Source organism: Schistocerca nitens, chromosome 4, assembly GCF_023898315.1.
Source record: "Schistocerca nitens isolate TAMUIC-IGC-003100 chromosome 4, iqSchNite1.1, whole genome shotgun sequence".
In the NCBI taxonomy this organism is placed as follows: domain Eukaryota; kingdom Metazoa; phylum Arthropoda; class Insecta; order Orthoptera; family Acrididae; genus Schistocerca; species Schistocerca nitens.
The window spans coordinates 223,083,102-223,107,779 of NC_064617.1; the positions used below are offsets into that span (position 1 = coordinate 223,083,102).

At 38.9% G+C, this 24,678-nt stretch overlaps 1 protein-coding gene across 1 annotated transcript in view; it reads left to right on the forward strand.

Annotated features, from left to right (window-relative positions):
* LOC126252222 (proton channel OtopLc-like) overlaps nt 1–24,678 on the forward strand; it is a 188,517-nt gene that overhangs the window by 114,445 nt on the left and 49,394 nt on the right. The window contains exons 8-9 of the mRNA XM_049953093.1: nt 15,638–15,826; nt 15,904–16,079. Of these exons, the coding sequence (XP_049809050.1) occupies nt 15,638–15,826; nt 15,904–16,079 (365 nt within the window). The remainder of the gene's footprint in view (nt 1–15,637; nt 15,827–15,903; nt 16,080–24,678) is intronic.

Genomic DNA, 24,678 nt, shown 5'->3' on the forward strand with positions numbered 1-24,678 from the left:
CCATAGAGTTGAAACCTTGTTTTTAGATTGTATTTGTATTTGTATATTTATTGATCCACTCGATCATTCAATGTACAGAAGTGTACAACATGATATGGGACAAGTCAAACAAATGATATGAGAACATATATAGGCATAACACCATTTCTTATAGTGTACATCTCATTGAAGATATATTACAAATTTATTCATAATAATACCAAAGTAAGAATAAGCTCAAATAATAATGCTGGTTATAATCAAACAAGAAAAGTTCATTAATGGACAGTAGGTTATTTCTAATGAAAGAGTTTTATTTCAAATAATAGTGCTGGTTATTATGAAACAGCAAAAGGTCATTAATGGACAATAGGTTATCTTTTATGAAACAGTTTGATTTCTGAAACATAATAAAAATATATAATTTTATTGTGATAGATCATATTCATAACAATCTTGTAATCTGTAAAAGCAATGCTTTTTCAGGAGTGCCTCAAGGTTCTTTTTAAATTTTGTTGATTATTGAATACTTTATACTTCTTTTGGGAGGTGGTTGTAGAGTTTGATTACCATACACTTAACACTATTGCTATACAGCTTAGTAGAATGGAGAACTAGTCTTAAGATGGCTTATTGCATTGAAAATGCACACATGGGTGTTTTCTGACTCATGGTCTTCAATTAATACAGATGTATCACCAGCAAATAAAACCAATATGGCATTCACATTAAGCGTAAATCATTAATGTAGAACATAAACAAAATAAGTCCAGTAACAGAGCCTTGAGGAACACCTTGTGTTACTTTCTTCCATTTGGAAGTTTATGGATAAACCATAAGGATTCCTGCAGTTTTATTCGTAGTGTCCATTGATGTGCCAATCTTCTCAACAAACTTGTTAATTGTATGTATAGTGCTTCTTCCATGTTGAAATCGAACTGTTTTTTTTTTTTTTTTTCCAAAATAATCTTATATTTCTCAATAAAGCTTTGCATCTAGATTACAGCATCTTTTTCAAGCACTTTTGACATAACTGGATGAATTTCCAATAGCCTCTCTTGAACCTTCAATGAATAGCAGTTTTATGAGGATAGTTTGAAAAGTTCTCTGAATAACTATGAGAGGTCAGCGCTAGCGCAGCGAGTCGTTCACATGATATTGATTGGACTGTTGCCTGTGAACACATGCCACATCAGTGTCCTTGGAAGAGAGCTGTGGCGGTGACATGGCTCTGTTTTTGTTCCTGCATAGTGATTTGAGAAGATGGAAAAAAATTGAGATTTGAGCAGTGATAAAGAGAGGTATGAAAGCTAAGGACTTCCAGAGTACACTGGGGGACTCTGCTCCTTCATATTCAACTGTTGCCAAGTGGACAAATGAATTTTAATTTGGTCGGGAGAGCTTAGGTGATGATCCTCGCAGTGGTCGGCCAAGATGTGTCACTACTCCAGAAATCATTGCAAAAGTGCACAAAATGGTCATGGAGGATCACCACTTGAAAGTGCCAAAATTGCTCACACTTGCCAGGTATCACCTGAAGGGTTGTATCACATTTTATATGAAGAATTATAAATGAAAAAATTATCTGCAAGATGGGTGCCACAACTCTTGACACACGCCCGCACTCAGTGCTGTCGCCATGACAAAATTACATGAACTAAGGTATTAATTGTTGCCACATCCACCTTATACACCTGATATGGCTCTGTCAGAGTTACATCTCTACCCAAAACTGAAAATTTTTCTTGGTGGACGTGATTCCTCATTTAACCCTATGACTACCATGACTGTTTCATACCTGTCCTTACATATAGTTAGAAACATGCACCCTACTAAACAAAGAGCTGAATAGAATTCAGGCAACAGAAATGAGATTCATTAGGACTATGAATCAAACAACTAGAAAGGACAAAATCAGAAATGAGGTGAATAGAAAAGTAGCTGGTATTGAGATTTCTGTTACCAGTGTCATAAATAAATGCAGGCTTCAGTGGTATGTCCACATAATGAGAAGGAACAGTGAAAGACCAGCCAAAAAGTGTTTCAATCAGAACCCTGTAGGAAGAAGACCATGGGGAGGACCAAGAAAATGCTGGATAGAGACTGTAAGATCAGATGTGGGGAGAAAGGACACAAATAGGAAGTTATCCAGGAACAGAATATGTATGAAGATAGAAGGAGATGCACTTGTACACCACACCTGGGAAACTAGATATGGAAAATAATGGTGATGATGATGACTACCATTGGGACTTGAGGGTCTCACAATAGGTTATCAGAGATCCAGTAAGAATTTGCTCCATCTTACTGTTGGGCATTAATGTCCCACCAGTAGAAGGAAGCCTGATAACAGACTTCTTGTAACTTCAGATTGCACTTGTAGGTTGTGCCATCTTCAAGGGTCTTTTTTTTTTTTTTTTTTTTTTTTTTTTAATAACCTCTGCTCATGAATTAATTTGCACCTGTTGCTGGCAACTCAGTTAATATATTTGCAGCTTCCGTTGCAGTTGCACATTCCCAACCAATTCATGTCAATGAATTGCACACATGTATTGATAGTTGTTGCATCACAAATGCTCCCCATAATGAGCACCTGTAAAGTGAATTAAAAATGTGGAGGGATGGTGTATCCACTGATTGTCCATTTAGTGTATCTCTTGTAATTTTTGTGCAGTCGTCTTCTGAAATCCTGAAGGTATCTATGAATAACCCTGTTTGTCCCATCCCCCCTGTCCTCTCTCCTAGGATTGGAAAATGAAACAGCACAAAATATCTTTTTTCATATTGTTACTTCTGGCTGTGACATTAATTAAAATATCCATACGTTAACGTATTTCATTCTGAAAAAAATGGTAGTCAGCATGTTAATGCTATCTGTAGACATGACTCCACAAGATCTATTTTGGTAATGTACTGACTGCTAGAGAGATTTTCCATTAGTTATTCTGGTCCTGGGAATGGGCATGTATCTAATTCAGATTAGGATAATTTGTCATCTTGAGATCACATGACAGGCACAATGTGATCACCTCATAGGCACAATGTACTGTCAGGTTTCTTTATGCCTGCCTTGTTTTGCTTCTGCAGTTGCCCTGTCTTTGCTTTTGAATCTTGTCTCAGGAGGAAACAAATATGGTGAGCCCTGCATAAATAAAGGTTGATATTTTTAGCATTACATGAACTGAATTTATTTTCGCATATGCTAGATCCTAAGGTATCATGTAATATTGGTCTGAAAGTAAGTGAATTACTACATTTCTTTTGAAGAAACTGATATACCATCTTTTACACTGTTCATCAAGAGTACGTCATCAGCTAAGGCATTTTATATCAGTTGTCCTATAACTATATTTGAGTCTTCCTCATGCAATGATGTTGATACTAGAGCATGAATCAGTTTGTACATATGTTAACTAGAGGATACCAACAAGATTTATTTCACCATAAAATCACAAATGTTTCATGCCTTGAAATGTAGAATTAATTGAAACTTATGAAGTTTCTCAATCTTTGTTTGTTCCATGAAATGCAGGAAATGAAGGTGGAAATGTTTGCTATGCTGTCTTTCTGAATTAACCATTACACTTGTTGTTGTGTCATTGTTATAATACTTTGAATTGTTGTTGCACTTTGTTGATTTGTTGATGAAGTTATTGATTTTGTTGCATCATTTTTATGCTGCTGTTGCTGATCCTGCAAATTCTGGGATTGCATTGCCAATTGTTGCCAACAAAGTTTTAGGAGATTTTGAGACCCACTGTGATGGTGATATTTTCAAATTATTTCTGAAGAGTTCTCATCATCACTTCAGTGAGGGGGTCAACACCCACATTATTTGCTCAATAGGAATGTGTATGGCTGATGCAGCTAAACAGTAAAAAATGCATCCAGTAACTGCTGAGTAGTCATGGATGGAAGAAAGATGTTTTAAAATCATGAGCCAAATTGAAACCGGAATGAGAGGCCAAATCAAGCTGGTTGAAAACTGAAATTGAGAGCAGTCAGATTTTTGGGGAAAATATAAGTGTATATCAAAAGGATAGGCAAATGGGAAACTGAGGTGGTGCATTTGCCACAGCAGACAAGAAACTCCAATCAATCAAGATAGAAACTGAAGCTACATGTGAGATTGTTTGGGCAAGATGCAGTCTTGGGAGTGGGCATAAAATGATAACTGGCTTCTTCTGTCGCCCACCAGACCCAGCCTCCTGATCATACTGTAATTATCAGTGGAGACTTTAATCATCCAACAATTAATTGGGACTATTACAGTTTTGTTAGTGGTTCACATGATAAGACATCCTGTGAAACTTTATTAAATATCTTCTCTGAATACTCTGTACAACAGATAGTTAGGAACACCACTCATAATGGAAATATATTGGATCTAATGGCAACAAATAGACCTGATCTCTTTGATGATGTCTGCATTGAAACTGGTATTGTTGTGACAACAATGTATACCAAAGTACAAATGACAACTAAAACAGACAGAAAGATATTTATGTTCAGTAAACTAGATAAAAAAAACAATAGTGTCATATCTCAAAGAGGAACTTGAAACTTTCAGCACAGGTCAGGAGCATGTAGAGGATCTCTGGCTGAAGTTTAAAAGAATAATTGACCACACACTGGATATGTATGTACCCAGTAGAACAGTTCATAATCAGAGGGGACCTCTATGGTATACAGTCACTGTAAAGAAACTTCTAAAGGAACAGAGATTACAGCATAATAAGTGTAAAACAAAGCATAAGAGTATAGATAGAGAGATGCTGAATGAAATGTGTTTGTCTGTCAAGAGAGCAGTGCGTGATGCCTTCAATGAATAACATAGCAGAATATTGTCAAATGACATTTCACAAACGCCAAAGAAATTCTGGACATATGTAAAGGTTGTTAGTGGCACCAAAGTTAGTGTCCAGTCCTTAGCAAATGAGACAGGAACGGAAGCTGAGGGTAGCAAAGCAAAAGGTGAAATGCTTAACTCCATTTTCATACATTCTTTTACAAAGGAAAACCCGGGAGAATTGCCCCAATTTAACCCTCGTACCTCTGAAAACATGAATGAAATAAGTATTAGTGTCAGTGTTGTTGAGAAACAGCTGAAATTCAGTTATCTCTGATGAAGTACTATCTGAAACAAGCTGCATAAATATTCAGTCAGATCTTGATACAATTCCAACATGGTACGGAGATAGGTAGCTTGCTCTACATGTTCAGAAATGTAAAATTTGCACTTCACAAAATGACATACTGTTATATCTTTGACTATAATATTAATGAGTCACTGCTGGAATCGGCCAACTCATACAAAAATCTGGGTGTAACACTTTGCATGGATATGAAATGGAATGATCATGTAGGCTCAATGGTGGAAAAGCAGATGCTAGACTCTGGTTTATTTGTAGAATATTAGGGAAGTGCAGTAACTTGCTTACAAATCACTCGTGTGCCTAGTTCCAGAATATTGCTCAAGTATGCAGGACCCAAACGAGATAGGTCTAACAGGCCATATTGAATGTATACAGAGAAGGGCAGCACAAATGGTCACAGGTTTGTTTAATCCATGGGAAAGTGTCATAGAGATATTGAAGGAACTGAACTGACAGACTCTTGAAGACAGACATAAACTATCCCATGAAAGTCCATTAACAAAGTTTCAAGAACTGGCTTAAAATGATTACTCTATGTATTGCTGGCATAGGGATCATGAGGATAATATTAGAATGATTACTGCATGCATAGAGGCATTCAAACAATCATTCTTCCTGTGCTCTATAAGTGAATGAAACAGGAAGAAATCCTAATAACATGGTATAATTGGACATACCCTCTGCCATGCAGTTCACGATGGTTTGCAGAGTGTAGATGTATGTATAGATGTAGATCTGTTGTAAACACACAGAAAGTCTCCCCAAATAATATCCATGGAGCGACCAAGTCTATAGCACTGCTGGATAATACCAGAGAAGGAGAATTGCTATTCACCATATAGCGGAGATGCTGAGTAGCGATAGGCACAATAAAAAGATTCACATACTCATAGCTTTTGGCCATTAAGGCCTTTGTCAGCAGTATATATATATATATATATATATATATATATATATATATATATATATATATATATATAACAGAGGGAAACATTCCACGTGGAAAAAATATATCTAAAAAGAAAGATGATGAGACTTACCAAACAAAAGCGCTGGCAGGTCGATAGACACACAAACAAACACAAATATACACACAAAATTCAAGCTTTCGCAACAAACTGTTGCCTCATCAGGAAAGAGGGAAGGAGAGGGAAAGACGAAAGGATGTGGGTTTTAAGGGAGAGGGTAAGGAGTCATTCCAATCCCGGGAGCGGAAAGACTTACCTTGGGGGGGAAAAAGGACAGGTATACACTCGCACACACACACATATCCATCCACACATACAGACACAAGCAGACATATGTCTGCTTGTGTCTGTATGTGTGGATGGATATGTGTGTGTGTGCGAGTGTATACCTGTCCTTTTTCCCCCCCAAGGTAAGTCTTTCCGCTCCCGGGATTGGAATGACTCCTTACCCTCTCCCTTAAAACCCACATCCTTTCGTCTTTCCCTCTCCTTCCCTCTTTCCTGATGAGGCAACAGTTTGTTGCGAAAGCTTGAATTTTGTGTGTATATTTGTGTTTGTTTGTGTGTCTATCGACCTGCCAGCGCTTTTGTTTGGTAAGTCTCATCATCTTTCTTTTTAGATATATATATATATATATATATATATATATACACACACACACACACACACACACACACACACACACACACACACACACACACACAGAGTCTCAGAGAGCTGAAACTACACTGCGAACAGCAGCACCAGTGCATCATGGGAGTGGCGACTGGGTGGGGGTAAGGAGGAGGCTGGGGCAGGGAGGGGGAGGGATAGTACAGTGGGAGTGGCGGACAGTGAAATGTTGCAGTTTAGATGGAGGGCAGGAGAGAAGGTACGGAGGAGGGAGGTGGTAAGTAGCGGAAAGGAGATAAATAAAAATAAATTAAAAGACAGGGTTTGGCAGTGAAATGACGGCTGTGTAATGCTGGATTGGGAACAGGGAGGGGGCTGGATGGGTGAGGACAGTGACTAATGAAGGTTGAGGCCAGGAGGGTTACGGGAAAGTAGGATGTATTGCAGGTAAAGTTCCCACCTGCACAATTCAGAAAAGCTGGTGTTAGAAGGATCCATATGGCATAGGCTGTGAGGCAGTCATTGAGATGAGGGGTATCATGTTTGGCAATGTGTTCAGCAACAGGGTGGTCCACTTGTTTTTTGGCCACAGTTTGTCGGTGGCCGTTCATGCAGACAGACAGCTTGTTGGTTGTCATGCCTACATAGAATGCAGCACAGTGGTTGCAGCTTAGCTTGAAAATCACATGACTAGATTCACAGGTAGCCCTGTCTTTGATGGGATAGGTGATGTTAGTGACCGGACTGGAGTACGTGGTGGTAGGAGGATGTATGGGACAGATCTTGCATACCGTATTTACTCGAATCTAAGCCGCACCTGAAATATGAGACTCGAAATTCAAGGGAAGAGAAAAGTTTTAGGCCGCACCTCCAAATCGAAACAAAGTTGGTCCATTTTAATATGAGACTCAATTTAGGTCGAATGAATGACGATACAGATGGAGTAGTTTGGTTCGAGTCGTAAGCTTAGCAGTTAAGCTTTACCAGGTAGCCATTGGTATGAGTCAGGCGCCCCATCTGTATTTATATGGGTACCCTTCCTTTTTCACGTGCTTCGTCTGGTCTGAATTGATCGCTTATTTTTCTTTGATCTCATAAGTGCCGTTCTCTGTGTTATAGGTGTTTATCTCACTCTAAGCTGAAAATGCATTACTGTACTGTCATGCATTGTTTGTCACACTCTGATAATGAGTGTTTACGGCCTGTCGCCGCTCGCGGCATGGCTTGCTTTTGTGCGCGCTTCCGCCGCTTACAATGAAAGAAAAAAGAGAGGAATTGTCTCATTAGCGAAACAATGGCAAGAGACTGCTATTTGTTGTTACTTACACTGCTGCTTTCTTTGATAATGATCAACAAGAACCAAATAATAGACTGTGTATGATAGATGATGTTCTGAATGAGAGTTTAGCGAAAATTTTTCTTCGTTTGAAAATCTTTGCAGAGCCTCTTTAGAACATTACATTCTGCACAGAAATTAGAGTCATCTTAGATTTAAAATCTAGTCAATTGCCGTGCTTCATTTCTGACTGTATCACTATTAGGCATAAGAATAATACGAATATAAACACGACATGATATGTATATTCTTCCGCGTTTGCTGTTGTCTCACTCTAGTTTCGTAGTTTATTAGGCAGACAGGATTTAAATGAGATCACAGCAAACACGAAAGAATACATGGCAAAATGTTTATATTTGTATTATTCTTATGGAGAAGAGAATACTGCATGTGATTCACAATTCATAAAAGTTCCTATTAGCAACCAGCTCTTCTCACAGGTAGGAAAAAATTCAGAATGTAGAGATGGCCATATTGACAAAAACCCCAAACAGTCTTGCCAGTCGGATTTTCGTAGTACATTGAAATGCCACTACATTCGAAGATGAACAATACGGAATTTGTATTTAATTCATTGGATAATGTATGAAAATGCAGTTGTCGAAACTCGGGGCAGAGAAAAAAGCTCGTCTTCCACCTTTTTTTTTTTTTTAATTTATTTACTGATGCAGAGGTTTTGGTGGCAGTATATATCTTTGTGCCTGCAAAGCAAGCCTGTATAGCGCTACATATATTCGACGGCAGAAGTTAGTTGTGGCGGCAGCTACCAACATTTTTCAGAACTTCCGCTTACATTGCACTCGATTCTAAGCCGCAGGCTTGGATTATGAAAACTGGAAAAAAGTGCGGCTTAGATTCGAGTAAATATTGTATAGGTCTATTACAGGGGTATGAGCCATGAGATAAGGCATTGGGAGCAGGGGTTGTGTAAGGATGGACCAGTATATTATGTAGGTTTGGTGGATGGTGGAATACCACGGTATGAGGGGTGGGATGGATAGTGGGTAGGACATTTCTCATTTCAGGACACAACAAGAGGTAACTGAAACCCTGGTAGAGAATGTAATTCAGTTGCTCCAGTCCCAGATGGTACTGAGTTACGAGGGGAATGCACCTCTGTGGCCGGACTGTAGGACTTTGGGAGGTGGTAGGAGACTGGAAAGATAAGGCACGGGAGATTTGTTTTTGTACAAGGATGGGAAGATAATTATGGTCAGTGAAGGCTTCAGTGAAACCCTCGATATATTTAGAGAAGGACTGTTCATCACTGCAGATGTGACAACCATGGGTAGGTAGGCTGTACGGAAGGGACTTCTTGGTATGGAATGGGTGGCAGCTGTCAAAATGGAGGTATTGCTAGTGGTTAGTTTCTTTGATATGGATGGAGGTACTGATATAGCCATCTCTGAGGTGGAGGTCAACATCTAGGAAGGTGGCTTGTTGGGTTGAGTATGACCAGGTGAAGCAAATGGGGGATAAGTTGTTGAGGTTCTGGAGGAACGTGAATAAGGTGTCCTCCCCTTCAATTCAGATAGCAAAGATGTCATCAATGAACCTGAACCAGGTGAGGGTTTTAGGATTCTGGGTTTTTAAGAAGGATTCCTCTAGATGGCCCACAAGTAGGTTAGCATACGATGGTGCCATGTGGGTGCCCATAGCCGTACTGCGGATTTGTGTAGGTAATGCCTTCAAAGGAGAAGTAATTGTGGCTGAGGATATAGTTGGTCATGGAGACTAGGAAGAAGGTTGTTGGTTTGGAATCCATAGGGCATCTGGAAAGGTAGTGTTCAATAGCAGTAAGGCCATGGGCATTAGGAATGTTAGTGTACAGGGACATGGCATCAATAGTGACAAGCAGGGCACCGTGTGGTAAAGGGAAAGGAACTGTGGAGAGTCGGTCGAGGAAATGGTTGGTATCTTTTATATAGGAGGACTGGTTCCGGGTAATAGGTTGAAGGTGTTGGTCTACAAGAGCAGAAATTCTCTCAGTGGGGGCACATTAACCGGCTACAATGGGGCATCCTGGGTGTTTGGGTTTATGGTCTTTAGCAAGCATGTAGAAGGTGGGAGTGTGGAGAGTTGAGGGGTAAGTAGAGAGATTGACTCTGGGGAGAGGTTCTGGGATGGGCCTAAGGATTTGAATAGTGACTGGAGATCATGCTGGATTGCTGGAATGGGATCACTGTGGCATGGTTTGTAGGTGGAAGTGTCTGACAGCTGACGGAGTACTTCTGCCGTGTAATCTTTGCGGTTCAAAACAACGGTGGTGGAGCCTTTGTCTGCAGGTAGGATTATAAGATTGGGATTAGTTTTTAGATGGTAGACTGTGGTTCTTTCTGCGCATGTAAGGTTAGTATGCATATGATTTGGGGAATGACAGTGAGGCAAGGTTCGAGGATAAGAAATTCTGTAAAGTTAACAGGTGGTGGTTTGGAGGCAGTGGGGCTGAATCATGGTTGGATGCAGGAGTGAACTGAGTTAGGCAAGGTTCAATATTGGTCTTTCGTTGAGTCTGATTGGTCGGATTGGTGGCGAAAAAGTGTTTCCACTGTAGGGACCAGGAGAAGGAAAGGAGGTCTTTAACTAGTGCTGCATGGTTGAATTTGGGAGTGGGGCAAAAGGTGAGGCCTTTGGAAAGGACTGATATTTCTGTGGGACTAAGGCTTCTGGAGGATAGGTTCATGACAGAGTGTTGCGGGTCTGATAAGGTTTTGGGTTCTGTGTGGTGGTGGGAGGGAGTTTTGAAGGGTGGGGTAAGAGTAGTAGGTCTGTGAGACAGGGTTTGTCAGCTATGAGGGGTCGTGGAGGTTGTTGTAGAAGTGGTGGACAGTGATACTCCGAGGCGATAGTAGGAAGTGAGCAGGATGGAGAGCTTTTTGAGGTGGCATTGTGCATGTTGCTCAAGTTCCTGCAGGGCAAGAGTTTCAGTGTGTCTTATGGGTTCCAGGAATTTCGGACTACATAGCAGGAGAATTTTTTGGATGGAGAGAAGGTACTGCACGGAGGATTGGGCTTGGTTGATATGGTTATTCAGGACTATGTTGGTGAGGGCTAAGGATTGGCAGAATCTGAACAGGTGGATGTCATTGAGGAAGGAGGGGTGGCAACCAGATATGGGTAATTTGATGGTAAGGCCATTAATTGGGATTTCGTGAGCAAAGCAACAACGCAGGAACAGTATGTGGGACTGGGATTTGGCAAGGGATAAGGAAACTTTAGTGTATTGACGCAGATGGAAGGAGCAAGGATCCATGGTGGTGCAAAACTGCGAAAAATTACGTAAGAAAGTAGTATTACGTCCGAAAAATTATGCAAAAATACACCCAAATACGTGTGAAAAGTATGAAAAGGGCGAAATGGATGCACAGGGGGAAGAAAAGAGGTGCAATCAGAGGAAGACAACGATAGAGGAAGGCGAAAACTCACTAAAATTGGCGAGAAGTCACAAAGGTCACAGTAGAGGATAACTAATCAGTAATATATATATATATATATATATATATATATATATATATATATATATATATATATATATATATATATATATATATATATATTACTGTGGGTAGCAGGTTTTAGGGCAGATAAGCGTAAAGAAAGCGGGACGGCAGATGTGACTGGATGAGGTGGATTTAGTGGGTGTGAGCAGGAATAGAACGGAGAAAGTGTGGGGGTGCGGAGGGGTTCGTAGTTAGAGATGTAAGATCGTGTGGCACTGGGAAAGTGCGGGAGATAACACGCAAAAATACGAGAACTGACACAGGGAACGTGATCATTTTGAAGGTATAGGCTTAATTATATCAGCGGGAGTAATGTGGGACACCAACAATCAGCATAGTCTTGAGGCCGTCTGTTGTGCGCGGCCGAGTAGGTTGATACAGTGTGGCTCATAAGTAGAACGTGCAGTGCGGCTTGGAAGGCAACAAGAGAAACACAGGGAAAAAAGAAAGAAGGATGCACATTGAGTATAGCGATGCAAAAGAAAGTAGTTACAAAGGAAAACAGCACAGGGTTAGGACTGAAGAAATGGCATCAGGCAAAAATCAAACAATGGAAAATCTAGGATGGAATGTAACAATACCAGAGAAGGATAGTCGCTACTCACCATATAGCGGAGATGCTGAGTCGCAATAGGCAAAATAAAAAGATTCACATACTCGTAGCTTTCAGCCATTAAGGTCTTTGTGAGCAGTAGATGCACACACACACACACACACACACACACACACACACACACACACACACACACACTTCTGCAGTCTCAGAGAGCTGAAACTACACTGTGAGCAGCAGCACCAGTGCATGATGGGAGTGGCGACTGGGTGTGGGTAAGGAGGAGGCTGGGGCGGGGAGGGGGAGGGATAGTATGGTGGGAGAGGCAGACAGTGCAGTGATGCAGTTTAGATGGAGGGCAGGAGAGAAGGTGAGGAGGGGGAAGGGGGGAAACAGCGGAAAGGAGACAAATAAAAATAAATTAAAAGACTGGGTGTGGCGGTGAAATGACGGCTGTGTAGTGCTGGAATGGTAACAGGGAAGGGGCTGTTTATGGGTGAGGACATTGCTAATGGAGGTTGAGGCCAGGAGGGTTACAGGAAAAAAAATGGTTCAAATGGGTGAGCACTATTGGACTTAACCTCTGAGGTCATCAGTCCCCTATAACTTAGAACTACTGAAACCTAACTGACCTGAGGACATCACACACATCCATGCCCAAGGCAGGATTTTAACCTGCGACCGTAGCAGTTGTGCAGTTCCAGACTGTAGTGCCTAGAACCACTCAGCCATCCCAGACGGTGTTTACGGGAACGTAGGATGTATTGTAGGGAAAGCTCCCATCTGCGCAATTCAGAAAAACTGGTGTTGGTGGGAAGGATCCATATGGCACAGACTGTGAAGCAGTCATTGAGATGAAGGGTATCATGTTTGGCAGCGTGTTCAGCAACAGGGTGGTCTACTTGTTGTTTGGCCACAGTTTGTCGGTGGCCGTTCATGTGGACAGACAGCTTGTTGATTGTCACGCCTACATAGAATGCAGCACAGTGGTTGCAGCTTAGCTTGTAAATCACATGACTGGTTTCACAGGTAGCCCAGCCTTTGATGGGATAGGTGATGTTTAGTAACCGGACTGGAGTAGGTGGCGGTAGGAGGATGTGTGGGACAGGTCTTGCATTTAGGAGACTGGAAAGATAAGGCGCGGGAGATTTGTTTTTGTAATAGGTTGGGAGGATAATTATGATTAGTGAAGGCTGCAGTGAGACCCTTGGTATATTTAGAGAAAGACTGCCTGTCACTGCAGATGCGACAACCAGCAGGATCTCCAGTCACTACTCAAATCCTTAGGCCCATCCCAGAACCTCTCCACAGAGTCCATCTCCCTACTTACCCCTACAACTCCCAACACTCCCACCTTCTACATGCTTGCTAAAGTCCATAAACCCAAACACCCAGGATGCCCCATTGTGGCCGGTTATTGTGCCCCCACTGAGAGAATCTCTGCTCTCGTAGACCAACACCTTCAACCTATTACCCAGAACCTATCATTCTATATAAAAGATACCAACCATTTCCTCGACCGACTCTCTACAGTTCCTTTCCCTTTACCACATGGTGCCCTGCTTGTCACTATTGATGCCACCTCCCTGTACACTAACATTCCTAATGCCCATGGCCTTACTGCTATCGAACACTACCTTTCACAAGTACTTCTCCTTTGAAGGCATTACCTACAAACAAATCCGCGGTACGGATATGGGCACCCGCATGGCACCATCCTATGCTAACCTATTCATGGGCCATCTAGAAGAATCCTTCTTAAAAACCCAGAATCCTAAACCCCTCACCTGGTTCAGATTCATTGATGACATCTTTGCTATCTGGATTGAAGGTAAGGACACCTTATTCACATTCCTCCAGAACCTCAACAACTTGCCCCCCCCCCCCCCCCCCATTTGCTTCACCTGGCCCTACTAAACCCAACAAGCCACCTTCCTTGATGTTAACCTTCACCTCAGAGATGGCTACATTAGTACCTCCATCCATATCAAACCTACTAACCACCAGCAATACCTCCACCTCGACAGCTGCCACCCATTCCATACCAAGAAGTCCCTTCTGTACATCCTAGCCACCCATGGTCATCACATCTGCAGTGACGATCAGTCCCTCTCAAAAAATACCGACAGTCTCACTGAAGCCTTCACAGGTCACTATTATCCTCCCATCCTTGTACAAAAACAAATCTCCTGTGCCTTATCTTTCCAGTCTCCCACCACCTCCCAAAGTCCCACAGTTCGGCCATAGAAGAGCATTCCCCTTGTCACTCAGTACCATCCGGGACTGGAGTAACTGAATTACATTCTCCACCAGGGTTTTGATTACCTCTTGTCGTGCCCTGAAATGAGAAATGTCCTGCCCACTATCCTTTCCACCCCTCCTACTGTGGTATTCCGCCATCCATGAAACCTACACATTACACTCATCCATCCTTACACAACCCATGCTCCCAGTCCCTTTCCTCATGGCTCATACCCCTGTAATAGACCTAAATTCAAGACCTGTCCCATACATCCTCCTGCCACCACCTACTCCAGTCCGGTCACTAACATCACTTTTGACACAGGCTTCAGAGCTGCTTTTTGATTGTTTACATTTGTTAAGACTATTAGTTGTCCATTTACATATCGAACATGTTTTAATTTCCTCGCTTTTAATTTAGTCATTTATACATAGCAGAGTCATCCATAATGCCCCTCAGATTAATTTTGTACCAGTATGAAACGTATTGTAGTAATACTCTGATAAATGTTGTTGCTGTATTTTTGCCATGAAAAATGTTCTTTTACAGGATTTTTGACTCTTTGCAGGGGGTACTCTTCATATGTTTGCTTTGAATGAGATAGTTTCCTATGTTATCTCTGCCATTCTACTTTAGATGCCCCAATAAGTTCCCGTGGTTGAAGAATTCAAAATACTTTGAGAGAGCAGGAACATATTAACACAGGGAATTCATTACCTAGTTTACACAGATATCAAATAAGGTTTCTTGTACCTAGTAGGCTATGTCCACAGAAACCAGTTAATTTTGCAGTTCAACGCTATTTCATTAGAGTTAACTGGATTATTCAGCAGAGGGAACTCACAAAGATTGTGAGCAAATAAGAGCATATGAGATGACAGGGAGGTATTCCGCAGAATGTTGCATGCCGCCTTTCAGGAAAGAAATTCAGTCATTCAAAAGCCATCTGTTCTTAAAATGTTGTACATTTTCCACATGTTTCTAACACAAGTGCAACCATTTCACCATCACAAAATAATACAGAACTCTCTGCATCAAATAAAATGTTTTATTAGTTTTTGAAATTTATACTTGTATTGACAAACGTTAAATGGAAATATCTTTCATTGTTACACAGAGATTTCAAATTCAAGTGACAACACTTCAAAGTGTGAACATCAGCTATTAATTTTAATAGCTGAATCATTACCAGCACTTCACATTTCATACACATAACTGATTCATGTAGATCCATTTGCACTCATACCACCAGAAATGTAGTGTGAAATAATCTCCAAATTAAATTTACAGAATCTGAGTCAGTGGAGTATGTTGAATATGTGGAGTCACCAGAGGGTGACCTAAATGTCTCAGTGACTCTGCCGAGTGCCAAATTAGCAAAAAATGTTGAAGATATGCCAGAAGAAACAACAGTACATCAATACTGTTTCAGTCAAGGACGACATTCTGGGAGTTTTTATCTCAAATTGGGGGCTGCAGGTAAGGTATACTAACCACAATTTTTATTTTGAAGGATCATACTGCTTTTCAAAACTAATGGAAATTTTTCTTTACAGTGTTCTGCTTTGGACATCTAACACACTATGGACTTCTAATAGGATCAGAATTTATTTCGTTGACATCAGCAACAGATGAAATTCATTCTTGTACGAATGTTCCTATGCTTATCCTGGATATTATTTATCCTGTGTACTCATTTTTCCAACTGTTTTTCATATTCAAATATTCAAATGTAAGTAGGTACAGTACTACATTTATTGAAGACTTAATATCAATATTTCCTTCCTCCTTCTTTCCTAAATTTTCCCTGTTACTGGTTCATATTAGTTTCACATCCTCCAAGAAGACTACTTCACAGCAATGTTGGAGTTGTCTGAGTACGCATGAAACACATACTCCTCAGATCTAGAGCTAGTCCACCTCTGTAATATTCTTCACTGTTTTTCCTCCATTCTTAAAACAATACTGCATACTTTTATGTAATGATGCAACAACATATCATAATTAACTTTTTAGCTGGGAAGTTGTTTGGAGCATTATACTTCAAAAATTGTTGATCTGTAAAATCTTCTGCCCTCTTCAGAGCAAATGGTTATTAGAAACAGGCACAGACATTTACTAATGTGACAAAGCTAGAATCAGTCACATTATGACCTCATATATGTGATTTGTCATCATCATCATCATCATCATTACCTTGTACAGTTTCCTTTCACTGGCAGAGTCTGCTTGGAACACAAGCCTCTCTATTCCCTGCAGTCTTCCACTGCCTCTCTGTCACTACTTTGGACTAGTCTTTTCATCTCTTCAGGATGTTACCTTACATCCCTTTTATCTAATTGTCCTTAGCCTCTCCTTAGTCTCCTGCCAGCCATCCTAATCTCCAGCATTTTCATCCGCACCACTTTAATCTTCTTTCCTTCATGTTATCTCATAGGGGTTGTTTGTGTATTATCTCCTTGCTCTTTCATTTCTCATCTTTTCCGTTATTGCTTACTTCTCAAAACCTTCATTTCCATTTACTTGCACATTACTTCTTTCTCTTCTCTTGATAATCCATATTTTATCACGTAAAAAGGTATTATTATAGAATGTTTAATAAATCATCTTCTTACTGTTCTGAGGGACTTCTTTGTTCTGTATCATGCTCCCCTCAATCCCAGTGAGGTTATCAGATTGCCTTGCCAGTTTACGTATTTCTTGATCATTCCTTCCATTTTCCTGTGGCATACTCCCAGGTATTTAAACTTTCTGCTGTTTTCAAATGCTCCCTTGCCAGTATCATTTTATTATAGGTCTAGCTTTTCTTCTTGTAATGATCACCAGCTCACATCTCTTTCCATTTAATTTTAGGCCATATTCTTGCATAACTCCTTCCAAAACAAGTAACTGCTTCTGTACTTCCTCATTGTTCCCCCATACCATCAAATTATCGGCAAATAACATTGCTGCCATCATTTCCCCAATTTGTCTCACTTGTGTATGAAAACTAATGGAGATAATGCTCTTCTTTGTTTCAGACAATTTCTCTGTGTCAGATGTCTTGTTCTCACTCTTCTCACTTTCATGTAAAACTTGCATCTCCCTGTACAATTCTTTTAGCCTCAGTACAGTTTTCTTCTCTATTCCTTTCTTTCTCAGTGCCTCCCAAACTATTTCTGAATACAGTGTTGAATGCTTTATGTAAATCTCTTTATGTAGATCTCCCAAATGGTTTACCTGGATCTGTCTGACTGCAAATATAAGATTTAGGCTGCTGTGGAACTCCAAGCATGAAGCCATACTGTTCTTCTGTGACGTGCATTTCCACTGTTTTTCTTCTTCACCTCTCCAGAATCTTCTCAAAGAATCTTGTGCATGGAATAAAACCCTATACTTTTTATATCCTTTTCACTTCCCTTCTCAAAGACAAGCACAATTCTGCAATCTTCCAGTCTTCTGTAGTTCTCATTTCCTTCCATACTCATCTTATAACTCTATACTGTTTTGAATCACGTTCACACTTTTACTTATAAAATACTTTATTAAAATATACATATGTTCACTTTACAAAAGACACACGAAGACTATCTATTGCGCCTCATCACTCACGCGTATATACACAAACATAGCTGTCACCACAATCAAAACTTCTTGAACATACTCGATACAACTTATTCTAGAACGATGTTCTGGAACTTTCTCATATCCGATATAAATGTATTACATAATTCCAACACACCTCCTTACATTTATATCGCGATGTTTAACATATTCCTAATTTTAATGAATTTTTCTTTACATAACAACTTTGTGAATATATCTGCAACATTTTCATTTGAATCTACTTTAACAATATCAATGAGTCCCTGTAAATAATACTCATTCACAAAATGGTAATGCACTTCTATGTATTTTGAATTCTTTGTAAAATTACCAAACTTTGCTATATTTAATGCTCCTGAATTATCTTCATATATGACAATAGGGTTTTCAAATTTAACATTAAAAATGTCTAAAATATCATTTACAAGTTTCACCTCGCTTACAGCTTCAGACAATGCTACATATTCTGCGAAAGTTGAAGCCTTTGTAACACTCGCTTGTTTTCTTGACTTCCAAAATACAACATTACCAAATAATCTAATTACATAACCAGAAGTTGACTTTCTATCCACACTATCACCTGCCCAATCTGAATCCACAAAACAATCTAATATCTCAGCACTTTCATTCCTACAATAGTTTAATTTCAAATCTTTAGTTAAATATAAATATTTCAAAATTCTCAAAGCATATTTAAAATGAGTACTACTGTAACAACTTTGGAATCTGCTCAAGTAATTCACACTATAGCTAATATCTGGTCTAGTGCCCGAACTTACATACAAGAGTGCACCTATCAAGTTTCTATATCTAACGTCATTACAATCTTCATACACTGGTTCTAACTTTAAATTTACTTCCATTGGAGTTTTGTACAAGATCGAATCTTCAATTTTATATTTTGCAGCTAACGAATCAATATATTTTTCTTGACTCAAACTCATAACTCTTGTTTCACAATCATAATTAATATTGATGCCAAGATATCTTTTTACCTCACCTAAATCTTTCATATTAAATCGTTTTGACAATAAGTTCTTAATCTTAACAATTTTTTCTTTTCTCACACAGCAAATGAGCAAATCGTCGACAAAAATAATCAAATAAATCAAGACATCTCCATCTCGCAATACATAAAGACAATAATCATATTTACTCCTTTTAAAACCTAAACTTCTTAAAAACTCGTCAAGACAATTGTACCAAGCTCGTGAGCTTTCTCGCAAACCATACAATGCTTTATACAATTTACAGACTCTATCCGTACCATCATCATATCCTCTTGGCTGCTTTACATAAACTTCACGTACAACTTTACAATTTAGAAACGCAGTCTCTATGTCCATTTGTTCTATAACCAAACCTTCTTGACAACAGTATGACAACAAAATCTTTAATGTTTGCATATTGGTTACTGGAGAATAAATATCCTCAACGACTTCTTTTTGTTGAAACCCCCTGACAACTAATCTTGCTTTGTAAACACTTTCTGATTTCTTTGTGAAAACACACTTTACATCAATGGCTTCTTTATCAACTGGTTTATCTACTAATTCCCATGTTTTGTTTTTGTTCAAACAATCAATTTCCTTATTCATCGCTTTTTCCCAATAATTTGATTCGGCGCTGTTAATCGCCTCCTCAAAGCTTTCCGGACTATTTGCACTGCAAAAGTTTACATAAATAAAATTGCTGTAAACATAATCATTTAATATTTTTGGTTTTCTTTCTCTAGATGATCTCCTCAACTCAAGTACTTTCTCTGGTTCATGATTATCAGAAAGCTTTTCATTTTTCTCAATTTCCTTCAGTTTTTCTATTAGTTCAGTTTCATTTTCTATACTTTCGTGTTCAGAATCACTAGAATATTCACTTACTGAATCATAATCTTTAAACCCAATACATTTAACACCACTTTCAACAATGTCCACATGTCGAGCAACAACTATCTTATTATTTATTAGCACTCTGTAGCCTACTTCACAATAACCCATTAAAACCCCCAAATCGGCTTTCCTATCCCATTTCAACTTCCTTAGTTGCTCAGGTACTCTTACAAAAACTCTACTCCCATACAACTTCAAATGATTAACATTAGGTCTTTTCCCCAGTAATATCTCATAATGAGTTTTCTTTCCAATGGTGTTAGCTAAAGTTCTGTTTTTGAGGTACGCTGCTGCACAAACCACTTCAGGCCAAAATCTCGTGTCTACTCGCGCTTCGGCTAGCAGACACCGAGACATGTCCATGATGGATCTGTTATACCTTTCAGCAGTACCATTAAGCTCATGCACATAAGGTGGACAAGCATTCAATACAATTCCTTTTTGTCTCACAAATTCATAGACATTTTCATTTAAATATTCCTTCCCATTGTCACATCTTATCTTTTTAACAGTTTTCCCAGTGAGATTCTCAACTTCATTAATATACTCTACAAAAAATTATATACTTGATCTTTAGATTTTATGGTGTAAACACGAGCTGCCTTAAATTTTTGATAAAGCTAATGGATTGATTGCGATTGCATGGAAAGAGAGTCGGTTGTATAAAATGAGTAGTACTATTAATAAAGGAGAAGTTAATGTTAATGTTATGAGTAAAGACAATAATATGACGACAAAGGAAAAATGGCACCGCATTTTGGGACATGTTAATTTCAATTATCTAAATACTTTATGTAAACATCAATTGTTAGATGGGGTTCCTTCAGAACTAGAATCAGAATTTATGAAATGTAAAATCTGTATCGAAAACAAAATGCATAATGCTCCTTTTAAAAATAATAGAACCAAAGCAAAAGAAATCTTAGAAATTGTTCACACAGATCTAAATGGGCCTCACTCAACTACTGGAATGCATGGGGAAAGATATTTTCTTTCTTTCATTGATGATTACAGTAAGGCAGCTCGTGTTTACACCATAAAATCTAAAGATCAAGTATATAATTGTTTTGTAGAGTATATTAATGAAGTTGAGAATCTCACTGGGAAAACTGTTAAAAAGATAAGATGTGACAATGGGAAGGAATATTTAAATGAAAAGCTTTCTGATAATCATGAACCATGTTTTGAATCATGTTCACACTTTTACTTATAAAATACTTTATTAAAATATACATATGTTCACTTTACAAAAGACACACGAAGACTTTCTATTGCGCCTCATCACTCACGCATATATACACAAACATAGCTGTCACCACAATCGAAACTTCTCGAACATACTCGATATAACTTATTCTAGAACGATGTTCTGGAACTTTCTCATATCCGATATAAATGTATTACATAATTCCAACATATACAACCACATGCATCCCTGTCTTGTGTTGCTCTTAATTATTATTACACGTATTTTTCCCAATCCTGATGACTTTCTCCCTTTCATGTTCTTTAGTGCCTCTTTCACTTCTATCCACATAATATCTTCCTTCACTGCTCTCTCTGGATTCCACAAATCAAATCACCAAAATGTTTTCTCCATAGTTCTATGGTCCTCCTCCTTCACTGTGTTATTTCCATTGTGAATGTATGTGTTAAGTGCTTGTACAATAACAGCTTTTACCTATATGTTCCCAATACATTTTACCTTTTGTTCATGCACACTGCAATTAAATTACTCTTGAGATATCAGCTATTTACAACATATCTTGAGTTTTTCAGCATAGAATCAGATACTAATGTATCTATAGGTAATTCCATACACCTACATCTATAATCTACAAATGACTGTTCAGTGTACATCAGAGGCTTCTTACCACTGTACAACATGTTAAGGTTTTTTCCAAACCCATTGATGTGCAAAATCTTGGGATAATGACTGCGTAAATGCCTCTGTGTGAATCATTAGTCTGATCTATTGGAACTTTGTGAGCACGCTTCAGTAGGATGGTTGACACCTATCTTCAGTTAGCAACAGTTTTAAGTTTTTCAGCATTTCTATGATGCTCTCCCATGCATTAATCAAAATTGTGACCATTTATGTACTGTTCTTTTTTTTTGTGGATGTTCAGTATCACCTGTCAGTCCTATTTAGTGTGGGTTCCATACATGTATGGGATCAATGGTCTACGACAGGTTGCATGAGAGATTTGTAAGCAATCTCCTTTGTAGATTGACTATTTTCCCAGTGTCTTACCAATGAACTGAAGCCGGCCACTTGCTTTACCTACTATTAGGTTTATATGATCATTCCATTTCATATACCCACAAACTGTTGCACCTAGATATTTGTATGATTGGACTTATTTTTGTAAAGTCAAACTTTTACATTACTGAACATTTAAATCAAGTTGCCAATCTTTCCACCACTTTGAAATCTTATCAAGATCTTTTGGTTCATGTAACATGTTCTTTTCCAGTACATTATTCCTTCTGCTGTTATGGAAAAATATCAGTTCCTTGTTGCTAAATCTTCTGTTATTGTTGTTGTTGTGGTCTTCAGTACAGAGATTGGTTTGATGCAGCTCTCCATGCTACACTATCATGTGTAAGCTTCTTCATCTCCAAGTAACTATTGAAATGTACATCCTTCTGAATCTGCTTAGTGTATTCATCTCTTGGTCTCCCTCTACAATATTTACACTCCACACTTCCCTCCAGTACGAAATTGGTGATCCCTTGATGCTTCAGAATGTGTCCTACCAACCAATCCCTTCTTTTAGTCAGGTTGTGCCAAAAATTCCTCCTCTCCCCAATTCTATTCAGTACCTCCTCATTAGTTACGTGATCCACCCATGTAATCTTCAGCATTCTTCTGTAGCACCACATTTCAAAAGCTTATATTCTCTTCTTGTCTAAACTATTTATCATCCATGTTTCACTTCCATAAATGGCTACACTCCATACAAATACTTTCAGATAAGTCTTCCTGACACTTAAGTCTATACTTGATGTTAAAAAATTTCTCTTCTTCAGAAAAGTTTTCCAAGCCAGAGCCAGTCTACATGTTGTATTCTCTCTACTTTGACCATCATCAGTTATTTTGCTCCCCAGATAGCAAAATTCATCTACTACTTTAAATGTCTCATTTCCTAATCTAATTCACTCAGCATCACCTGATTTAATTTGACTACATTATTCCATTATCCTCATTTTGCTTTTGTTGACGTGCATCTCATATCCTCCTTTCAAGATACTGTCCATTCCGTTCAACTGCTCTTCTAAATCCTTTGCTGTCTCTGATAGAATTACAATGTCATCAGCAAACCTCAAAATTTTTCTTTCTTCCCCATGAATTTTAATTCCTACTCCAAATTTTTCTTTTGTTTCCTTTAGTGCTTACTCAATATGCAGATTAAATAACATCGGGGATAGGCTACAACCCTGTCTCACTTGCTCTTCAATCACTGCTTTCCTTTTTTGTCTCTCTATTCTTATAACTGCCATCTGTTTTCTGTGCAAATTGTAAATAGCCTTTCACTCTCTGTATTTTACACCTGCCACCTTCAGAATTTGAAAGAGGGTATTCCAGTCAGCATTGTCAAAAGCTTTCTCTAAGTCCACAAATGCTATAAATGTAGGTTTGCCTTTCCTTAATCTATCTTCTAAGATAAGTCGTAGGGTCAGTATTGCCTCACGTGTTCTAACATTTCTACAGAATCCAAACTGCTCTTCCCCAAGGTCGGCTTCTACCAGTTTTTCTATTTGTCTGTAAAGAATTTGTGTTAGTATTTTGCAGCCATGATTTATTAAATGGATAGTTCAGTAATTTTCACACCTGTCAAACACCTGATTTCTCTGGAATTGGAATTATTATATTCTTCTTGCAGTCTGAGGGTATTTCGCCTGTCTCATACATCTTGCTCACCAGATGGCAGAGTTTTGTCCAGGCAGGCTCTCCCAAGGCTATCAGTAGTTCTAAAGAATGTTATCTTCTCCTAGAACCTTGTTTTGACTCAGGTCTTTCAGTGCTCTGTCAAATTTGTCACGCAGTATCATCTCCCCTATTTCATCTTCATCTACATCCTCTTCCATTTCCATAATATTATCTTCAAATAGATCGGCCTTATATAAACCCTCTCTTTCTGCTTTCCCTCCATTGCTTGGTACTGGTTTTCCATGATCACTCTTGATATTCATACAGGTGTTTCTCTTTTCGCCAAAAGTCTCCTTAATTTTTCCATAGGCAGTATCTATCTCACCCCTAGTGATATAGCCCTCTACATCCTTGCATTTGTCCTCTAGCCGTCCTTCCTTAGCCATTTTGCTCTTCCTGTCAATCTCATTTTTGAGACATTTGTTTTCCTTTTTACCTACTTCATTTAATGCATTTTTATATTTTTTCCATTCATCAATTAAATTCAATATCTCTTTGTGTTACCCAAGGATTTCTACTAGCCCTTGTCTTTTTACCTACTTGATCCTCTGCCGCCTCTACTATTTCATCTCTCCAAGCTTCCCATTCTTCTTCTATTGTATTTCTTTCCCCTGTATTTGTCAATTGTTCCCTAATGCTCTCTCTGAAACTCTATATAACCTCTAGTTCTTTCAGTTTATCCAGGTCCAATCTCCTTAAATTCCTACCTTACCTCTAGTTCTTTCAGTTTATCCAGGTCCCATCTCCTTAAATTACTACCTTTTTGCAGTTTCTTCAGTTTTAATCTACAGTTCATAACCAGTAGATTGTGGTCAGAGTCCACATCTGCCCTGGAAATGTCTTACAATTTAAACACTGGTTCCTAAATCTATGTTTTACCACTATATAATCTACCTTAAATCTTCCAGTGTCTCTGGGCCTCTTCC